This window comes from Puma concolor, chromosome B3 (assembly GCF_028749965.1).
Source record: "Puma concolor isolate L17-30 chromosome B3, mPumCon1.1.hap2, whole genome shotgun sequence".
NCBI classification, from domain to species: Eukaryota; Metazoa; Chordata; class Mammalia; order Carnivora; family Felidae; genus Puma; species Puma concolor.
The window spans coordinates 11,071,348-11,093,542 of record NC_141672.1 but is presented as its reverse complement, the minus strand read 5'-3'; the positions used below and the strand labels follow the sequence as shown (position 1 = coordinate 11,093,542).

At 49.5% G+C, this 22,195-nt stretch overlaps 1 protein-coding gene across 3 annotated transcripts; it reads right to left on the bottom strand.

Annotated features, from left to right (window-relative positions):
* Positions 1–8,324: 8,324 nt before the first annotated feature.
* Positions 8,325–21,886, bottom strand: SERPINA9 (serpin family A member 9). 3 transcript variants are annotated; one of them, XM_086708453.1, is made up of 5 exons: positions 21,830–21,886; positions 18,442–19,074; positions 12,330–12,603; positions 9,988–10,135; positions 8,325–8,594 (listed from the first exon to the last, which is right to left on the bottom strand). In XM_086708453.1, the coding sequence occupies exons 2-5, from the start codon at positions 19,055–19,057 to the stop codon at positions 8,391–8,393; spliced, it is 1,242 nt and encodes a 413-aa protein (XP_086564579.1). In that variant the 5' UTR covers positions 19,058–19,074; positions 21,830–21,886; the 3' UTR covers positions 8,325–8,390. The 3 variants fall into 3 exon arrangements, with proteins under 3 accessions (XP_086564579.1, XP_086564578.1, XP_086564577.1); XM_086708452.1 differs by lacking the exon at positions 21,830–21,886 and adding an exon at positions 21,614–21,769; XM_086708451.1 differs by lacking the exon at positions 21,830–21,886 and adding an exon at positions 21,624–21,766.
* Between the last annotated feature and the right edge of the window lie 309 nt (positions 21,887–22,195).

The window sequence follows — 22,195 nt, the reverse complement described above, 5'->3', positions numbered from 1 at the left end:
CAGTGGAATGGATAAACCTGAGTTAATATTAACGACCAACAGATCGTGTTCAAATACTGTCCAAAGCAAACAACAACTGAATCATTTACGTTATTTTTTTCCTTGCGCATCAGTCCCCCGTGAGCCAATGAGCAAGTTAATGGTTACGGGGCCATTTGTGTTACTGGCCATGAATTTGCTCAGGCAGAGTTTTGGCAAACACCTACTTAGGGTAGAGAAGGACCCAGTGAGTGACCTGGGGCCATCAGCAGAGGGTGGCTACCTTTCATCTAGGTCTTAAGAATTAACACAGGAGTCTACACATCCTCAGGGAAGTTTGAAGAGGGCATTCTAGGTGGTGGGGTATGTATGGTGGGGGCGCCTGGGAGTAGGGGTGGGGAATCAAGGCTATGTGTGCAGGGTCATTCCGAGTGTAGAAGGAACTCACTCCTGGCGTGTTGGAGACAAACCACTTACGAATCGTCTTCCCAGTAACAACTAAAGAGCTGGATGCAATCGTCAAAAGCAACCATTTCTGTGCTTTCGTGATCTACCAAAGGCCTGTGGCAAACGGAAGCATTCATTCATGAAGAGTACTGAATTTTGAGGAGGCACAGAGTGAGTCTGTGACATTTTTGTCTGGGGCTGCTTCCCCCCAACCCAGATCTGGTGGTGGGTGGTCAAACCACTTGATTTGGTATGTTGTCTGTTGAAGCAACGATCTCGGTGGTGAGCAGTGTGTGTGTGTGCAGGGGGGTGGGATTGTTGGGGGGCGGGAGTCCTGCTGGTCTGTGGTTGGGTTGGGGGCACTAAATAGGCCAGCGGAGTAGCAGGAGGTTCAACAGGGAGTCCCAAGAGCTGTGGCCACTCCTGGGGGCCTGATGAGCCCTCTTCATATCCCAGGCAGTGGGGTGGGGTGGGGGCTCTTCGTGTGCCCAACAGAGACTAGAGTAGGTGCAAGCTACACATAGCTCCCTGGTCCAGGGAGAAGCGAGAGAGAGAGAGTAGAATGTACAATCTGGGGGGTACTTGAGGGCTGCCTGAGGTTTAAATGGGCTCGCCAGCCTCCGTACAGATCCATCAGCAGGAAGTGGAAACTTTATTGGCTCAAGGTGTTTGAACACAATTTCTAACCAATATGTGGCTGAACAATAAGCAACACAATTACAGGGGTGACCTCTAGGAGTCAGGCTTATATATAAAATAAAGACAAGAAAAACAGAAAAAACATCAGTGGCCAGATCACAGAGTTCGTCTAGGCAAATTACTAAGTCGACAAACAAACTAAATCATCCAGGTGGGAAGATTCAGAATCCAGAGTTACTATATTATCTAAAATGTCCAGTATTCAAGAAAAGAAAAATCACGACACATGCAAAGAAACAAGAAAAGGTGGCCCATACTCAGGAAAAAAAGTCAATAGGACACTGCTGGTGAGGGTCTCCAGACACTGGACTTCGCAGCCAGAGACTTCACAGCAGATGAATAATAATAAAAAGAGAAATAACCCAATTTAAAAATGGGCAAAGGACTCTAATCGACATTTCACCAAAGAGGATGGCCAATAAACACACGAAACTGTGCTCAGCATCACCAGTCATTAGGGAAATACAAATTAAACCCACAGAGAGATGATACTACATACCCGTCAGAAGGGCTGTAATAAACAAGACAGGAAATACCAAGGGCTGACGAGGATGTGGAGAAACCGGGACTCTCGCTCATTGCTGGTTGGACTGCAAAACACGACGCCAGCCACAGCATGGACGGACTCTTAGAGCGTTATAGTGGGTGAGAGCAGTCGCTCAGAGCCCTGCACACTGTCGGATTCGATTTATACGAGAGATCCAGAAAAGGCACATTTTTAGAGAGAGAAGGCACATCAGCGGTTGCCTGGGGCTGAAAGAAGGTGCCAGGACAGACCGAAAACGGGCTTGAGGACAGGCTTTAGTGTTGTTGCAAATGTTCTAAAGCTGGGTTGAAGTGAGGCTGAATTGACTAAAAATCATGGACTTCTACACGGCCAATGGGTGGATTTTATGGTATGCAAATTAGTAGCTCAATAAAGCTGTTAGAAAAAAAAAAGATGAGCAGTGGCAGCAGGCTTTGTTGGAAAGATGGTGGGCCGGGGGGTCACATGGAGCTGGAGGTGAGCGCCAGTGCCCCAGCTGGCATCTACGGGGCCACCTCGAGCAAGTCATTTCTCGGAGCGTTGGCTTCCTCATCCGTCGTGGAGGAAATAGTGCCCATGCTCAAGGAGATGATGCACGTACACAGCGGGCACCTCATCCGTGACACCCTCCTGGCTGACATGAGATGATGTTCTGTGGGGTTCGGAGTCCCCTGGTGGCCAACCTGATTGGGGAATCTCTGATGCCTGGTCCCCAGGTATCTTTTGCCCTTGTGCGCTAGAATCTCCCCGTTCCCCATGCCCCGATTTCCAGAACTGGGTCTCTGCTCTGAGTCCCATTTGTTTGTGTGGCTGCCTGTTGGCTGGCCTCCTGCCGGGCGTCACTGTGTTTCTCCTTTTCTACAGTGCCTCCTCGCTGGTCCTGGCTTCCCACTGACCCTTGTCTCTCTACTACCTGCCTCATGGCTCATGTCTTCTGCCTCGTTGCTGGCCCCCTGTTTGCAGGAGAGCCACCTCCACTCATTCTCCAGTCTGGTATGGAACGGGCCACTTACCCAACTCCAAAGCCTTCAGTGGCCCCTTTCTCCCAGGACCCTCATGATGTGCCTCTGCTGACGGCCAACTTCCTATCTCACCGCTCACTCCTCGGGCCTCTGCTCTCCAGCCGGACCAATCCTTGCTGAGAAGCAAAGAAACCAGGTTTTTTCTTAGCATGTGCCGTTCTGCCTGCCTGGAACCCCACTTCTCCGCCTTCTCAGGCTAACACAGCTCCGACCTACTCGTCAGGATTCCCTTCCGATCTCTCCTTGAGAAAGCCTTTCCTGACAGCCACCTCTCTGTCCTTCCACCCAGGCAGAGTTAGGTTCCGTGGGCTCCCATGATACCACGTTCTCGCCTCTCTCATATCATGCTGGCTTGCAAAATACATTGGTTCATTTCCTGGTGGTCTGTGAAAGCTTTGTTGGAGAAATCTGTACATAATATGATTGCCTCCTTCATCCTGGCCCACAGGATGTACAAATGGGTGTACAACTGTTCCGTAAATGAACACATGAGTATATTATATTCCCCCGGGGGACTCCGTCTTCTCCATAGAGAAGCCCTCGTTCCCTTCCAGGGCCATTCCTCTGCCAGTAGGAGGTGGGCCATTTGGGGAGCTGCTCCGTTGCTTGAGGAGCGAGCCCTCCCTAAGTACCCTTGTGGTGTTGTACAGGAACAGTGGTTATCCCTGCGCCGAATGGCGCCGCATGCAGGGCTCCCTGATCTGCACTCAGGCGTCGCACCCCCGATCTGCAGTATCTCACTTAACGCTCAAAACAAACGTGCGAGGCAGCTCCTGTTATTACTGCCCCCATTTTAGAGGGGGGCACCCACCTCTCTGACGCTCAGTGACTTCACAGTCCCCCAGCAGAGCTGGGGACTCACACCCGCATCTGCCTGACACCACAGCCGTGCTCCCAACCCAGAGCCCCCTGACCAGAGATCTCCTTTCTGTGGTAAGTGGGCCCTGGACTCAATGGGCAGTAGGCAAACTTTTATGGGTACGGGCGTGGGGCTTGAACCCACAAGGGTGAGATCACGACCTGAGCCAAAGTTGTAGATGGTTCTGAGACCTGAGAGGGACAGAGGATGTTGGCCGCACAGTGTGAGCGATGCTTCAGGGGACCAGGGGGTGGGGGGTGGTGGGCAACATTCTGTGGGAATTCCTGAATTTTCTTCTGGGCTCTCAGCTGGGAATTGAGCTGGAAAAGGACACCCTTTTTTGAAAGGTTTCCAATATGGGTAACAAATGAGCACAACGGCATTTACAGGTAGCACTTTCTGGGCACCAACAATTTGCAAGGTATTGTCCTAAGCACTTTCTGTGTGTTTACTGCCGTGACAACCCAATGACGCAGGAACCATGAGTGTTTTCAAGGAGAGTGAAGCCCAAAGAGATTCCCTAAGGCACTGAAGATCCCGTGGTTCCACGATGGTGGGGCTGGGATTCTGGAACCTCATGAAATCCTCTTTCTTGAGTTCTGTCTTCCTCCACCCCCCTACCTCCCCCCCCAACCCCGTCTCTGAGCTGCGTCCATCCTGCCTGTGAGGTCACCGATGCCACAGCCCCAGGAGCGGCTTCCGTCTGCCTTGGCACAGGGGTGGCCACCAGTCGCCCCAGGGGCGGCGGCCCCAGTTGGGATGACTACACCGTACTTCTCAGTGCTGGAGACCAAGCAAGCCCTTTTGACCACATCAGTAGCTTCACTTCCTAGTCCTGAAATTTAGAGAAACGCCATATTGAGGCGCCATACTGGCGATGTCTCCCCCGCCTCCTCTCTGGATTGTTAACTCCACGGCGCAGGCAGCTCTTTGTGGGACCCGAAGCCTCCGCTCATTCACCTGGATGGCAGCACAGGTGGGGAAGCAATACCCACCTGGAAAACTGAGATGGCCCGGGGGCTGCTGGGAGCTCTGCCGACCTACTGTCTATGCAGCCCTTTAAGATACTCCAGCACAGACATGAAGGAAATGGAAATTATTTTTACTTACATTCTGGGGGCACTTAGTCAACCACCTGGCAGATGAGGAAGATACAGGGCAGGAAGGATACAGGATACAGGAAGATACAGATACTTAGCATTTGAAAGATTCTAATCAGAAACCCGTACTCCATACTTCAAGATTTGGCTAGCTAGAATCAACACTAGTTTGATCTAGAACACTCGATCAAGAATCAACACTAGTGAGGGGCCCCTGGGTGGCTCAGTGGTTGAGCAACGAAGTGATCAACTCTTGATTTTGGCTCAGGTCATGATCCCAGGGTGGCGAGATCGAGCCCTGAGTCCGGCTTTGCACTGAGCATGGAGTGATTGCCTCTTTCTCTCTCTCTGTCCCACCCACCCTCGCGCTCTTGCTCTCTTGAAAAAAAATCAACACTGATAAAGCCCACGGATGACTTTTTAAAAAGTGATTTTCCAACCATGAACTGGCCAGACTGTCAGAGGTGTGGGTTGGCTTAGAAATATTGCATGGGTACCTCTGTCTCTGGACTCAGGATTCTGAGCTTGTTTTTTGTTTGCTTCTTTAGATGCTTTCATGGGGTTTTGTCACCTGGCTCTGACGAGCAAGTTCTCTGAATCTGCCTTCGGAATATTGTTACTTCCGCCCTGAGGGAAGCCTTCATGCAATTCTGTAAAAATCATTCCTGATGTTCTGAAGTTTGATTTGGCATCGTTAAATCATGGGACTAACACCTGAAACTCTTCCCCACCGCGGGAAGGCTGCGTTTTCACCAACACACGAGAATCTGATGACGAACCCGTCAGCCGCATCCTCAACGTCTGTGTCTCGCCTCCTGCCCAACGGGTGTTGTTCCCGCCTAACCGCTTCTCCCCACTATAGCGATAAAGGCTCGTGTCCATCTTTCCCCTTGTTCCTTCTGCCTCCCGACCGCCCCTGGGGCTCCAGCATGTGGCCCTGTGTGGTGGACATGCCTTCTCGGGAATTGTAGGTAACACAGTTTCTCTTAAAGGCGGCTGTGTCTGTGGCTGCCATCTTACCATATCTTTAAAAAAGAATTTTTTTTTACATTTATTTGTTTTTGAGAGGCAGAGAGACAGAGCACAAGTGGGGAGGGGCAGAGAGAGAAGGAGACAGAATCCAAAGCAGGCTCCAGGCTCCGAGCACTGCGCACAGAGCCCAACGCGGGGCTCGAACTCACGAACCGTAAGATCATGTCCTGAGCCGAAGTGGGACGCTCAACTGGCTGAGCCACCCGGGGGCCGCTGCCATCTTGTCATATTTGATGAGAACGAGTCCTGCACGTGTTTCAGAACAAATGCAAGGCGTGGGCATCTGAAAAAACAAAAAATACAAAGAGAGCCGAGAGCTGGCAAATTCGGTTTTATGACCGTTCTTGCCCCTGCTTGCTAACACAAGTGTGAATGGGCACAGGAAGTCTGCCAAGGCCGGCTTTCACTGTCATGGGCCACCCGGGGGCGAGGCTGCGGGGAAGGAGGCTGGCCGCCCTCCGCCACCCTGACTAGTGGGGGCTCCTGATGGTCACAGAGCTAGAAGTTGGGCACGGCAGATGCGTCTTTCCCCGGTTCCTCACGCTTGCCACTTCCTGCGTGCATGTGCGCGGAGTCGGGTCCTCCCCAGGTGCTCCTCAGAGGACAGCATCGGTGGCTCAGCACCGTGGTTTTGTGGGCAGAGCCCTGTGCGTGTGGCAGGGTTCGGTACAGGCAGCATGGTGGAAGCCAGTGCGGGAGTCCCCGGTAGGAAGATATTTAGAATATTCTCCACCACGAGAACTGGGCTTTGGTCCCGGTTCTCGTGCAGCCCAGGGAGGCCCTGTGGTTAATTATTTCCGCTCTCTGTTCTCCTGTTTCTTCTCCTGTGGGAGTGTGGAGGTAGGGGGTTCCCCCGGAGCTTCTCTCCGGCTATCCGGCATAACCCCCTTCTGTCTTGTCTCTTCCTGTGTAAAAGGGCTCAGAAAAGCCAGCGTGAGGGCCCTGGCATGCTGAGGTCGTGTGAGGCACCAGTCCTCCCCCCCCGCCACAAAAAAGAAGTCTCTGGATCTGATGGGCATGGGGGTTCCAGTAGAGGCTGCAGGAGAGACCCTTGGTGACGAAAGGTGAGGTAGAAGGAGCCAGAACAGCCTGTCCGGAGGAAAGCAGGGAAGGATGGAAAGGTTGTTTCGGCCTGGAGCTGCTGTGGCCCATTGCCCCACATGAGGCTTTCGGGACTCAGAGTAAGAGAGCCTGGTCGCTGTCTCCAGGAGCCAGCAAGGAGGAGGCTGAACACCCCGAGGGCTGTGTGTGTGCGCGTGTGTGTGTGTGTGTGTGTGCACGCATGCGTGACAGCGTTAGAGCCAAGAAGGCAGCCAGCCCTGACAAAGCTTGGCTGGAGAGCCATGGCACCCACTCAAGAGAGGTCATCATACCCAGACACTAGCCTTCCAACCTCTTGTCTGAGACACTCAAGCGGTTTAGTGGAACGGCCCCCCCCAAACCCAGACCTCTATCCTCGGCCAGCAACGCTGACGTCTCTATACCTCTCCGACCTCGGTTCTACCATGCCAGTCACAAGGACCTCTTTCTGCCCCAGCATGCCTACGCATTGTTGACTCAGGCTTTGTGCTCACAGAAGCACTTCCTCTGCTCCAGTCCCCTCTTGCAGTCACCCTATGCTCTGCCTTCACAGCCTCCATCGTTCTTTTTTTTATAAAAAAAAAATTTTTTTTTTTTAAATTTTTTTTTTCAACGTTTATTTATTTTTGGGACAGAGAGAGACAGAGCATGAACGGGGGAGGGGCAGAGAGAGAGGGAGACACAGAATCGGAAACAGGCTCCAGGCTCTGAGCCATCAGCCCAGAGCCTGACACGGGGCTCGAACTCACGGACCGCGAGATGGTGACCTGGCTGAAGTCGGACGCTTAACCGACTGCGCCACCCAGGCGCCCCTCAAAAAAATTTTTTTAATGTTTATTTATTTCTGAGAGAGAGAGAGAGAGAGCATGAGCAGAGGAGGGGCAGACAGAGAGGGAGACACAGAATCCGAAGCAGGCTCCAGGCTCCGAGCTGTCGGCACAGAGCCCGACGCGGGGCTCGAACCCATGGACTGCGAGATCATGACCTGAGCTAAAGTCGGATGCTTAACCGACTGAGCCACCCGGAAGCCTCCGTGGTTTGTTTATTTATAGGTTTGGTTACATGTTTTCGTTGTGGACTGTCACCCCCGTCTAGGCCCAGGAGTCCAGGGACCTTGTCTGTCTGATTCACTCCTAGCGCGTATTAGGCCCTCAGTGAGTTTTTGTTGAAATGGATGAATGAATCCACCCAGCCACTGAACTATCACACTGGGAGTTAGCGGATAAACCATTATCAGATTAGGGCCCCGAGGGCATGCGGGAGCAGTGTTCTTGGCTGAATTCACGCTTTAGACTTGTTGAGTTTATCACTTTAATTTTTCAACAAAGGTGACTGACCTGCATATTTCCATGCCCAGGGGCTCCAAGGAATGGGAATATGCCAACCAGAAACACCCATGAAGCTAGTTACCTGGCGGGATTTGTAGAGCACTGATTGGGGGTTGATAAGCTTTGGTTTGAGGCCCCAATCTCTGCGGATCTGATGACTGAGCCTTAAAAGCGGCATCCCCCAAGAAAATCTGCCAGGGTCAAATGGACCCTGAGAGCGGGAGGGGACACGTCCTAAAGTCACACCGGGAGCATCATACAACGTGGTTTATTTCCTGGACATTTTCAACCTGTACGCAGCCAGCAGGATAGTTCCACCTAGGATTTAGCCGGATTTTCAACTTTCCCTAGGAAGAGAATGGCCTCTGTGGCTTTGTTTATCAGCAGCAGCAGGAAGGACCTATTGAAGCGGATGACGGTGTAAGAGGGGCTGTCCTTTGACCGGACTATGAGCTTGGTGGCGGTGGCTGCTGAGGCCTCGGTCCCCTCCTCGCTGACGTCCAGCACAGCCTTGTGGGCAACCTGCCAGGGGAAAAACAAACGTCAGTGGTCCCCGGGGGAGGGGCACCTTTACTTAACTGAGCTTTGGGGTTCTGCCTGGGAATGGCGATGCCACGCCTCGAGGGGCTTCAACCTTATTATGCCAGGTGCCTGGCATTAGGTTTGCAGCTGTCATTGGTACCGGTCCACTGGTCTTTAAGCGTGGAGTTGAGTGGTTACAAATTCACACCAGAAATGACCCAGGTTTGACTCCCACTTCTGCCACTTATTGTTGCAAAAGATATTTAGATGCTGCAGGCTTCACTCTCCAAATCTCTGGAAGGGTCATCATAATGGTGTATATCCCACAAGGTCATTGGGTGAATTAAAGGAGATCACACAAAGTATGTGTGCGGGAGTGTTGCTACATGCGTGCCCTGGAGACATAAGGAGGTGTTATTAAGTGCTGGATCCCTTCTGGGTCTCCTAGGAAAGAGACTTACCCTGGGGCTCATGTTCTCCCAAGCTTCAGGGGGGCCTGAGGACTCCCAACAATGACAGTCATTATTGTTCAGATGTGCCCATGAACACGTAATGGGAAAAGGACCATCACGCCCACCGTATTCCATCAGGACCTCCGTAATCTTTCCCCGGACGCCAATGACAAAGCTCCCCTTCCATGACCCAGGGACACTTCTGACCATTATGATGTATTATCAAAATACACTTTTAAGTTGGGGATCAGAAACCCATGAGCAGACAAGGACTAGACAGAGAGACCTCTTGTCAGAGCAGGGAGCCCACAGGGGACCTGGAGGGCGCACCCTCACTAAAAGGGACACTCACAGCTCAGCTCCGGCTGATGGGTGCTATTGTAGGGCATTGGGCTCACTGTTGCCATGCGGGAATTGGACTCAGAGATTTGTTTCAAGACGGTCAGAAATCTATAATTTCAGGTACAATATCCTACATGATAGAAGTTGGCTCTCTTTCTTTTTAATACCAGAGGTCACACACAACCCATCTACAGGGTAGTAATGGCCCATGGGCAGCCAATTTGACTGCAGTGTGAAGTCCCAGGCTTCAGGGGCGAGGTCGAATGCCAGGGGGCATCTGCTTATCTGCATGGGTATCGAGGCAGCAGAGTTACTTTCCCAAGACAGGACTGATTTTCACAGAACTGTGTGGTTGGACCTTAGGAACACTTGTTTGAAGAGGGATAAAAGTTGCCTGTGTATCAGAGGTATGATGGCCATAAAGCCACAGACAGGCCTGGCAGCCATGAAATTCGGCCCAACTTCTGCCCCGGAGAAGTCACTGTGCCTCTCAGGGTCTGCGTTTCCTTATCAGTGAGATGTGAGAGCTCGATTAGCCAGGTACTGTAAACTCTTCCCGCTGTCCCTGCCCAGGCAAATGTTCTCGTGGACCAACTCACTTTGGAAAGCTGCAGGAAGTCTGTCTTTGTGATTCCAGAAAAATCAGCATTATTATTAAAGGCATCCCAGATGCCCATCTTCGGGAGGATGGTTTCCAGGTCATAGGAGGCAGAAATGGAAAATTTCGGAATGAACACCTCTATCCACCTGCAGAGATGGAGAAAAGGAAAAAGTGAGGTCATGAGCCCCTTGGTCTCTATCTCTGCTTCTAGGTGGCATTTCGGGAGACTCTGTTCTTCCTCTAGGTATTGCTGGCTGCTGCTGAAGTAGTCAATACATCCCAGACAACCAACCCAGGTTGCTCTGGAGGTAAAGCCCCCTATCTAGGGGCAAGTCTGGCCCTGGAGATAAATGAGATGAAAGGGAGGGCCCTAATGAAGGAAGGTACAGAGAATACACGGGGATCCAGCAAGGGAGCCTATGGCAGAAACCAATGGGGGACACCAGGCAGTGATGAAGTGTGTCTGCCGTCCCTGGCCCAGCACATCCCCCACCCCCAGCCCCTCCTGAGACAAACTCTGCTAACCCCTGAGAGCAGCAGAGTCCAACAGAACTTTCTGCAAGGGTGGACATAGTCTCTATTTGTGCTGTTCCACATTTTAGCCATTAGCCATGCGTGGTTATACTGAACAGCTTAAATGTGGCTAGTGCCAGTGAGGAAAACATTTTTTTTTTGTTTTACTTATTTTAGTTAACTTAAATTTATATAACTACAGGGGGCTAGTGGCTACTACGTGGGATAACACATCCCTCCAGGTCAACATAAGTTTTTCTTCCTCAGCAATAATTTCCCTGAACCAAGAATGAACAGCCTGCATTTACTGAGCATTTACTATGCGCCAGGCATCGTCCCAGATAATTTTAGTCATTTCCATTTTAAAGATGTCAAAACTTACTTTTAGTGCTTTGTGCAAGGTCATGTACTCGGTGAGTCACAAAACTGAAAGCACAAAAGTGTTGGATGGACACTCAAGTCCTCATTGATGGGCATCAGCACAATGGACAGCTCTCTCTTCCCACTTGCTTCTCCAGCACCCGCCTGGCCATCTCCTCCCTGAGCTGTCTGCCGCTCTTTATGAACCGCCCCCTGTCCCAGCCTCCCTGCTGCCTCCTCTGTCCAGCCCTGGTTGCAGTCAGAAAAGAGAAGAAACCTCTGAAGGATCCTACAGTGTTCCTTAATTCCCAACTTCACCTCTTGCCAGGGCTGTTTCCTTTGCCAAAAGCGCCCTGCCTCAGCCTCTATGTCCCATCCATCCCTTCACGTCCTATCTATGCTCCTGACTCCAATGTACCATCTCTTTGAAGCCTTCTTCCGTCTCTGCTAAAAGTGATCTCTCTTTGCTCTGAAGCTCCTTAGCACTTTGCCTGCCTCCCCCTGGGCATTGATCTTTGTCTTTCTCTTGACCCTGTCTTCTCTTCTCTTGGACTGTGGGCACCTGGGAATGATGCCAAGAATGCCAAGAAAATATTGCTAAGAGATTGTATGTAAGGCCTTGATAGTCCTTTGTATCTTATGGTTAACATCCTCTTGATACTCTCCATAATGGTTACAGAACTAATAATAATCTGGGGTGCCTGGGTGTCTCAGTCAGCTAAGCGAACGACTCTTGATTTCGGCCTAGGTCATGATCCCACAGTCCGTGGGTTCAAGCACCACGTTGGGCTCTGTCCTGGCAGTGTGGAGCCCAATGCTTTCTCTCTCTCCCTCTCTCACTGCCCCTACCCAGCTCATTCTCTCTCTCTCTCTCTCTCTCTCTCTCTCTCTCTCAAACTAAATAAATAAACTTAAAACAAAAAATAAAATACAAAACTTGAAAGGGAAAAGGAAAAGAAAGAACTAATCAGCTAAGTACTTTATGCATAGTAACTCGTTTTATCTTTTCAACAACTTATGGGCTCAGTAATATCATGATTCTCATTTTATAGGTGAGCATCAATGCTTTCTTTGCTTGTTTATTTTTATGGAATCAGTCCATGGAGTTTAATATTGGATTGGCTGATAGGGTGAGTTCTGCTAGCCATGACGGAACAGCTTTGCAAGGACATATTAGTTACGTGGCTGTGGGCAATTCACCTCCCTTCTCAGAGCCTCGACTTCCTTACGTGTGGGTGGGGGTGACGGTGCTCCAGTGCTCTTCACCTGTCGGGTGACTGTGAAGTTCAAGTGGGAACACACACGCACGGCACCAAGTTCACCATCCAGCGTGCAGCGGCCGCTCAGTTGGCAGGAGCGATTACTCAACAGCTGCCACCCTTGGATGTACGTCCTCATCCCTTGCCCCATGCTTGGGTGTACACCATCACCTGCCCCAGGAGTCTGGAAATGGACACAGATTCCCACCTCTTCCGGAGTAAGAGGCTCCATCGCCTCAGTGTCCTGGCTGACAAGGCCTGTTCCAGCTGCCTCATCTTGCCCTGGCCAGGGAGGACAAAGAAGGCCACGGTGTTGCCACTGTATTCCATCTGTAGTACAGAGCAGCTCAGCTCCGGATCCACCCCAAAAGCAAATTGTTCCACCTGGTGCATCATCGGGACCTTCACAGTGGCCCCCTGGCCCACCAGGAACGGAGAGCTCTTTCTTGTATATCCAGGGTGAAAGGGCTTCTCCCACTTGGCTGGCACAGAGAGAAAAGAGAGGTCTTTGTGTCAAAGTGCTGTCAGCAAAAATGATGAAGTAAGGATCTCTGAAAACTCTCTCTTCCATAAAAGCAATGGGAAAATTGCCAACAATGATCAGAATGAGCTTTCTTAGAACTCTAGAAATTAATCAAACTCTTTCGGCAAATTAGGGAATGGTTTATTCAAGTGAAGCAGCTAAATCTTGGGAAGAAGGTGAACTTTGGGGTATTTTAACTTGCCCTAGTTCCATTCCCCATGTCCTAACTCTTCAGGAGACTTGAAAAACAAGAGTGTGCATTTCCAGTGAAATCCAGAAACCTGGCAGCCCCAGGAGGGAAAAAATAGGGCTGGAACCCATTCAAAGACTCAATCCCTAAACACTGTTATTTGACCTATCCTGTGCTTCCCTGGGAGGCATCATTTGCAGAACTGTCTGTACTTGATCTGATTTGGAGCTCAACCAATGCAAAAAACTCTATTCCTCAGAGGAAATTAGTCAAAAGCAGTCACAGGCAGTGATACATTTTGCAGCTGCCAGGGGCAGTAGATAACACTTGAGGCAAACAATAAACGAGTCAAAAAGGTTAACAGGACAGGCTGGGGGTAGGGGTGGGGGGTGACATCTGCAAAAACGACAAGAGTAATGACCTCTGCATTGCCACCCTTCCCTAAAGACAATAAGGAAAACTGGCAAACATATTCAGAAGCAACTTCTTTGGAACTCTGGAAATTAATCAAAGCCTTGTAGCAACCTAGGGAGAGTTCATTCAAGACAAATGGCCGAATTTCAGAAAGAACAGTCAATTTTGTGGTTATTTTAACTTGTGCCAGTCCTGTCCTCTACTCTCTAGCTCAGCAGTAGCCTTGACAAATAGCAGCCTGTGTTCCCACTACCATTGGGAGAGCGATTGACCTGGAGGTCTTTCAAAGACTCATTTTCGAAGAATTATTATCACTTGACCCATCGGATAGTTAACTGGAAGATCTCACTTCCAAGGTTGATTGGTGCACAGTCAGTGATCAAAGCCTTCTCCCCAGGGGGCTGGAAGTTTTTTGCTAGAAACAATTACAGACAAATGTTTTAGTTTTACGGTTGCCTGGGTGGGGATAACAGATGGGGCAAACAACAAAGTGATAAAAAATTCTAGAAGGAAAAGCTGAGGCATAAGATGTCCATTGGAGCTTTGGAAACCTCCATTATATCCTGGGCATTTAGAAGCTTCATGCATGTGTAAAGCTGTGTGCGTATTTGAGAAAACATATGAGAAGGCTGTAAGTTCTCACTTACGGCTGACCTTGAGGGTCTGCAGAGATAGAAAGTGAAGACTGAGTCAGAGTTATAAACTGCCTGGCTGAGTGTTGATGACAACCCCACCATGCACACAAGAGTCCTCAGCAAAGACTAGGAGATTTGTTTGGTCCAAGCACTTAAGAAATCTCTGCCCAAGGGGGCGCCTGGGTGGCTCCGTAGGTGGAGCGTCCGACTTCGGCTCAGGTCATGATTTCGCGGTCTGTGAGTCTGAGCCCCGCATCGGGCTCTGTGCTGACAGCTCAGAGCCTGGAGCCTGTTTCAGATTTTGTGTCTCCCTCTCTCTCTGCCCCTCCCGAGCTCATGCTCTGTCTCTGTCTCTCTGTCAAAAATAAATAAACATTAAAAAAAATAATAAAAAAAGAAATCTCTGCCCAGTCATAACTAACCACTTGACTAACCAAGAAGACACTTTGGTGGCCACACATGACAAAGTATAGACTTTAAAGAATTAGTTCGGAAAAGTCACTCAAGAAACAACTACTGCAACAAGCAAAAACAACAAATCCTTGGGATGAGGTAAATCTGATTTTCAGAGCTGCAACATTGCATTATATTAAAAATCCAGCTTTTACAAAAAAATATGAGGCATAAAAAGAAAGTATGGGCCATACACAAGAAAAAGCCAATCTGCTAATATGAGAAATAAAAGAAGGGACACTGAAAAAGATCTTATGGACATTAAAGGAAAATAAAGGAATACTACAAACAACTCTATGCCCACAAATTTGATAACTGAGATGAAATATTCCAATTTTCCAAACCTTAAATAAGAAGAAATAGACAATATGAATAGGTCTATATCTATCAAAGAAATTGGCAATCATTAAAACCTTCCAAAATAGGAAATACCAGGTCCAGATGGATTCACTAGTGAATTCTACCAAACACTTAAGAAAGAAATTATAGGGGCGTCTGGATGGCTCAATTGGTTAAGTGTCTGACTTCGGCTCAGGTCATGATCTCACAGTTCGTGAGTTCGAGCCCCACATCGGACTCTGTGCTGACAGCTCAGAGCCTGGAGCCTGCTTCGAATTCTGTGTCTCCCTCTCTCTCTCCGCACCTCCTCTGCTCATGCTCTGTCTGTCTCTCTCTCTCCTTCAAAAGTAAATAAAAACATTTTAAAAAAGAAAGAAATTATACGAATTCTTTACAATTTCTTTCAGAGGATAGAAGCAGAGAAAATACTTCCTAATTTGTTCTATCAAGCCAGCATTACTTTAATACCAAAGTCAGACAAAGACATTGCAAGAAAACTACAGACCAGTGTCTTTTATGAACACAGATATAAGAATCCTGCACAAAATGCTAACAAATCAAATCCGATAATGTATAAAAATAATTATGTGCCACAACCAAATAGGTTTTTTTCCAGGTTTGTAAGGCTGGTTCAACATTTGAAAATAAATTAATACAATCCATCATATCAAGAAGCTAAGCAAGAAAAATTAATCATATGAATAGATGAAGCAAAAGCATTCGACAAAATCCAACACCAGTCATAATAAAAATTCTCAATAAACTAAGAATAAAGGAATAATTTCTTCAATCTGATAAAAAAATAGCTACAAAAAGCCCACAGCTGATATAATACTTAATGGTGAGAAACTCAAAGTTTTCCCACTAAGGTCAGGTATAATGCATGGATGTCCCCTCTTGCCACTCCTGTCCAACATTTTACTGGAAGTTCTAGTTGATGCAATAAGATAAGAAAAAAGAAATAGAGTGTATACAGGTTGGGAAAGAAGAAATAAAACTTTCTTTGTTTGCAGATGACATGATCATCTATGTAGAAAACCCAAGAGTCAACAAACAAAAGAATCCATGGAACTAATGAGGGAGTATAGCAAAGTTGCAGGATACAAGGTTAATATACAAAAGTCAATTGCTTTTCCATATGCCAGCAATGAATAAGTGGAGTTTGAAATTAAAAACATAATACGATTTACATTTGCATCCAAAAAAATACTTAGGTATGAATCTAACAAAATACATGAAAGATCTATATGAAGAAAATTACAAAACTCAGATAATGAAATCAAAGAACTAAATGAATAGAAGGATATTCCATGTTCATGAATACAAAGTCTCAATATTGTTAAGATGTCAATTCTTCCCAACATGATCTATAGATTCAATGCAATCTCAATCAAAATACTAGCAAGTTATATTATAGATATTAACAAACTAATACTAAAGTTTATATCAAAAGCAAAAGACCCAGAATAGGCAATCCATTATTGAAGAAGAACAAGGTTGCAGCACTCACACTAACCAACTTCAAGACTTACTATAAGGCTGTAGTACTCAAGACAGTGTGGTATTGGTGAAGAATACACAACTAGATCAATGGAACAAAGAGAGAGCTTACAAACAGACCCATGTAAAGATAGTCAACTGATCTTTGACAAAGGATCAAAACCAATATAATAGAGCAAAAATAGTCTTTTCAATAAATGGTGTTGGGACCACTAGCATTTGTATGCAAAGAGAAAAAAAAGAATCTGGACACATACTTTACATCGTTCATAAAAAATTAACTCAAAATGGGCCACCTGGGTGGCTCAATTGGTTGGGCGACCAGCTTCAGTTCAGGTCATGATCTCACAACTCTTGTGAGTTCGAGCCCCGCATCAGGCTTTGCGCTGATAGCTTGGAGCCTGGAGCCTGTTTCGGATTCTGTGTCTCCCTCTCTCTCTGCCCTTCCCCCACTCACGTTCTGCCCCTCTCTCTCAGTCAAAAATAAACATTAAAAAAAATTAAAAAAAAATTAACTCAAAACAGACCACAGACCTAAACATAAAACACGTAGAAGATAATATAGGAAAAAAACTAGATGTCCCTGGGTACGGCAAAAAATGTTTAGATACAACACTGGAGGCACAATCCATGAAAGAAATCACTGGTAAGCCAAACTTCATTAAAATTTAAAACTTCTGCTCCGTGAAAGACAATGTTAAGAAAATGAAAAGCCAAGCGACAGACTAAGAGAAAATATTTGTAACAGATGCACCTGATAAGAGACTAAGAACTCTTAAAGCTTAGCAATGAGAAAAACAGATGACTGGATTAAAAAAGTGGGCTAACCACCTTGGCAGATACCTTGTCAAGGAAGAGAGGCAGGTGACAGATAAAGATGAAAAGATGCTCCATGTCATATGTCACTGGGGAAATACAAATTGAAACAGCAACGAGATATCAACAAAACACCCATTCACGTGGCCCAGATCTGGAACACTGACAACACCAAGTGCTGGCAAGGCTGTGGAGCAACAGGAACTCTCACACATCGCTGGCATGAATGCAAAAATGGTACAGCCACTTTGGAAGACAGTTTGGTGGTCTCTTTCCAAATCAAGCATGTTTTTGCCAAACAATCCTGCAAGCATGCTCCTTGGTATAAGGAATTGAAAACTGTGTCCCCACAAAACCCTGCACATATTATAGGATTCTATTTATATGAAATGTCCAGAAGAGGCAAACTATAGAAACGGAAAGTGTATTCTTGTTTCTGAGGAAGAACATAAATGAAGAGTGAGTGCTCACGGAGAGGTGATGGAAATGTTCTGGAGTCATGTATGGACATATTTGCACAACCTTGTGGGTGTACTAAAAACAAGACGCACTGAACTGTACATTTAACATAGCGAATTTTGTGCTGTGTGACTTATATTTCAAGAAGAAAATAAGATTAAGTTAAATGAACAACGTAGATAAAGCACAGAGGACATAACAGGGGCTCACGGCATATTGATTCTTTTTCCTTCCCCTCCCTCCTTGCAGAATGGATGGAGAAATGGGTGGAAAGGTGAGCGGGTAGATAGGGGGAAAGATAAATGGGGGGTAGGGGGACAGCAGGAGGGAGAAAGGAAGGGAAGGAGAGAGAGGGGAAGCAGGGAGGGCTGGTACAATGGCATCCATGAAAACTCAGCCTGAGTGTCCAGCACACCAGCAGAAGCAAAAGCCCATGGTGCTGGCTGTATCATCACCCATCCAGTTAGTAGAGAGACTCACACATTAGGCACATGCCCGGGATCATGGAGCAAGTAAGGGGTAGAGGTGGAATCCGAACCCAGGGCTGTCCGACTTCAAAGCCGTTGTCCGCTCTGTGGCAGCACAGTGTCTTTGCAAACTGTAAAGCTCGAGACATTTGCCCAGGGGGTGTGAATGGCAGTTAAGCTGGACTGTCTACACTTCCATACACTGGCCAGTCTACACATCCACCTATAAAAGTGCTCTCACCTTTGGATTTGCTGGGCTGTCCATGGAGGCCAGGGTCAGCCTCTCAGGACGCATAATCAGGCTATCCAGACACAGAGCTGAATGACCCCCTGCCACCGTAATTGATAAACTAAAGCTAGCAGAGGGAACAGGAGGTCTCATGCAGCCAGCTTCTGACACAGCTGATTCAAACTCAGGCTTCCCCTTACTTCACCGTGCTGTCTAGGGCTTGTCTAGTTTGCTTATTCAACTGGGGGTAAAAAGAAACAACATTAAAATCAAAATCAGCCTCTCAGAGCCTTACCTTTAAAGAAAACGGGGTTCACCAGGACCATGGCCGTCAGAGGGTCAAGGTCTTGGATTAAGTCTACAACCTTCCCTTTGGTCTCCTTCTCCACATAGCTGTTGATTCTCTTCCGGGCGGTGGAGGTGCTGGAGAAATCTGTAGAAAAGACCTTCGAATCATACAGCCTCTTGACGTCGTCCAAGAAATTTGTCTGTAGGCGCAGCTCCTTTTTGATGAAGAGGACGTTCCCCATCCTCAAGTCTAGGCCTTTGCTGGGGACACTGAGTGAGTGGAGCAGGTGCCGGAAGGCCCGGTGGATGGCGGATTCCGGCTCGTGTGTGAGGTTGAACCCCAGGCCTTGGAGGATCTGGGTCTTGGTGGCTGAGCGGGCCCCGAGGGAGAGCGTGGCCAGGGAAGCGGAGATACTCAGGGGAGAGAAGAAGACGTTCTGATCCGGAGTCTTCAAAACCAGCCTCCGGTAGAGGCGGAAGGCAAAGTTGGTGTTGCTGGAAGATACCCAGGGGGTAGCGCTGTTCCTTGTGGGGGAAGGGCAGGAGCCACTGGATGGGGGTACACAGTAGACCGGAGCACAGATGCTGACAACCAGGAAAAGTCGATAAAAGGGAGAGGCCATTTTGGGACGAAACAAGTCTGCAAGAGAGGAGAGGACCACCGAGGGAAGGTAAGCCGAGCGTCCAGCCTGGAATCAGAGACCTTGTGACACCCCATCCCCATTCGTGATAGAACTGGGACACACTGGACAGTGAACAAAGCTCTTGCAACCCCCCTGATGCAGATGTTATTGTTGTCCTTGTCTTACAAACAAAGAAACAGGCCTCAGAGAGGTTGTGTGATTTAGGCCACGCAGCTGGGTCGTGTTCTGTCTGGGATTCAAAGCCGGGTCTTAAAGCCACAATCTCAGATCCCACGCGCTTTGCTGTTTCTGCTCCGAAGGCTTATCGTTCAGAAAGTAAGACAGTGAAACCAGATGGTACAGTCCCAATCGTCGCAGCCAGACGCGCCCTCTTACCCCTGAGAGAACCCTCCAGATATTCTTGGTCCCTTTTGTGAGGACACGATCACAGCTCTCCATGGCTGCCCACCCCCTGCCCCAGGCATCTGCTGATATGTCCCTCAAAAAGTGGACACCCCGGGGGCGCCCGGGTGGCCCAGTCGGTTAAGCGTCCGACTCCTGATCTCAGCTCAGGTCAGGAGTCTCACGGTCTCACGGTCGTGAGTTCAAGTCCCGCATCGGGCTCTGCGGGGATATTGCAGCATCTGCTTGGGATTCTGTCTCTACTTCTCTCTGACCCTCCCCCACTTGTGCGCTCTCTCTCTCTCTCTCTCTTTCTCCACTTGATCTTAGCCAAAAGGCCGAGAAGCGATCTCTCTCTCTCTTTCTCAAAATAAGTGAACTTAAAAAAAAAGTGGAAACCCCAGGCCAGAGGCTGTCCTGGAACCAGAGGCCCGCACAACCCCTGCTATGCCACGTGTCCTCCTGGGGTGCTCCCCCTCGCTCCCAGGGTGTCCCCCAACCCCCCATCTGTGAAGAAGGACGGCTCCGAGGAAGAAGTGAGAGGGTCTGTATAGCACCCAGAGCCGTGTCTGGCCCGCGGAGGGCATGAGGTCAAAGCTGCTTCCCCCCCAACCCCCACCCCGGGTGGCTGCTGTTGTGATTTTGCCCTCCTCACTTGGAAGCAAGGTGAAGGGCAGGCTTGTCCCTGGATCTTCCCGACTGTGGGAAGGGAGGGGGTTGAGGGATGAGAAGGCCAGCCGTGCCCAGGGATGAGGCGCCACACAAGAGGCAGGGTGCCGGTGGGGGCGGGGCTCTCGGGGCACCTGCTAAGGCCGAGGATCCACACCCCCATCAGCAGGCATGGCCTTGCCAGAGGAGATTGGTTCCGTGTCCCAAGTCCCGGGCTGAGCAGGGGAGACCGGCCTGGCCAGTAGTCCTGCCAGGCAGTCGACTAGTAAATGTCTCGGCCCCTCATGGCCCTGACCTTAGGCAAGCGGCTGCTTCTCTCTGAGCCCCAGGGAGGTGGCCTCAAAGGGGTCTGTGGCCATGGGTCTCAAGGAGGAGATCCTTATGCTCTTGAGGAAAAGCTCCACAGAAGCTTGTTCATTCGGCTCTTGAAATCCAACCTCCTTTGACACTTGGCCTCTCCCCATCCCCCACTCCTGTCCCCCTCTGTCCCCCCCCCACTTTTCACCTTCTCTCCCCTGCTCAATTCCCCACTTGGCTCCCAGCTGCGGTCACTCAACCACACTGCAGACAGGGGGAGCTTTCTAGCCACAAAGCTCACGTGTCCCTCAGCTACTCAGATTCCTCACTGACCTTGGGAGGAAAGGCCAAGCACCTGTCGTTCGCAGTCCTTCTCTGTTGGGCTCCGACTTACCTCCCCAGCTCATCCTCAAGCACAAAGCTGTTCCAGTTCCCTGGAAAGATGGCATGGCCCTCAGCCCCGCCCCCCTGCCCCGTCCTCATCGGCCTCCTTAGCTAGCTCGACTCTCTGAGGGCTTCATTCCATTGTAAAACCCCACCCTCCCTGTGACGCACACTCCTGGCGAGGCCCCAGACCTGGAAGAACCCACCCGTCTGCTCCTTCTTTGCCAAATGTTGGACAGACCGTGGCTCAGCAAGGCAGCTTGGTCCGCGGTGAATCCCCAGTCCCCAATTTTTATTTGCCTGGCAGGAGAGCACGGTCACCTCACCCTCCCATGGACTAGAGGGCGCAGCTCAGTCTTTTCCGTTTCCTTACGATGGATTCCTCGCCGTCCACGAATGCACGTGTGCGTGCGCACACACACACGCACACACACACGCACACATGTCAGACCGCCTCGTCTCCTGCGTCCCATGCAGGACCCTCAGAAAAGGAACCTATCTCACTCCTCCCCTCCACCCCTCTCCAAACTTCAGAGAGCATCCGTCTGTCCGTCCCGGGGCCCTCACACCTCTCTCTTCCGTACTTAAAACGCTCCCCCTCAACTACGTCCGTGCCATCGGCCTTTAAACACGTTCCCGGCTGGGACGAATGGCCCCCCGCCATCAGCCCAGCGAACACCTTTCTTCAGCCCCTCATTGCCTTCTAGCTGCTGCCCTGTCTCCGTCCTCCCCATCCTGGCCCGAATCCTCACGAGCTGTGATCCGGATCCTGGCCCGGATCCTTCATGGTCCTCACGGTCTTACTTCCGCTCACCCTTGGCCCACTCCAGTCTGGCCTCCGGGTCCACAGAGATGGGACCAGCCTGCAAACACGTCTGGGTTCACCTCAGCTGCCTTCCCGGTAGCATCTGACACTGGAGGCCACCCCCCTCTTCTTATCCAGTCCCTCCCCATGGCTCTGTGACACCACATTCTCCTGTGTTTGTTTCTCCTCTCCCTCTGTTCCTCCTCCTGAGTCACCTCTGTGCTTTCTGTCTCGAGCCCGGCCTCTGCGGTGTTCTCCACCTCCGCTGATCTCATCACTCCCGGGGCTTCATGACTGAAAAGCAAATTGCGTATTATTTTTAATCCCCAGCCCACACCTTTCCTCTGAACTCCGTATCTCTTTTTTAAGTTTATTTATTTATTTTGTGTGTGTGTGTGTGTGTGTGTGTGTGTGTGTGTGTGTGAAAGGTGGGGGGAGGGGCAGAGAGAGAATCCCAAACAGGTTTCATGCTGCCAGCACAGGGCCAGACAGGGTGCCCGAACTCGCGCATTGTGAGATCACGACCCGAGCCAAAACCAAGAGTCAAACACTTAACCAACTGAGCTACCCAGGCGCCCTTA

Coding starts and splice junctions, on each gene's coding strand:
- SERPINA9 (XM_086708453.1), bottom strand. CDS start 19,057: ATGGCCTCTCCCTTTTATCGACTTTTCCTGGTTGTCAGCATCTGTGCT. Junction 10,136..12,329: donor AGCCTCTTACTCCGGAAGAG/GTGGGAATCTGT, acceptor CCATCTCTGCAG/GTGGATAGAGGTGTTCATTC. Junction 8,595..9,987: donor ACTTCCTGCAGCTTTCCAAA/GTGAGTTGGTCC, acceptor TTCCCCTGGCAG/GTTGCCCACAAGGCTGTGCT.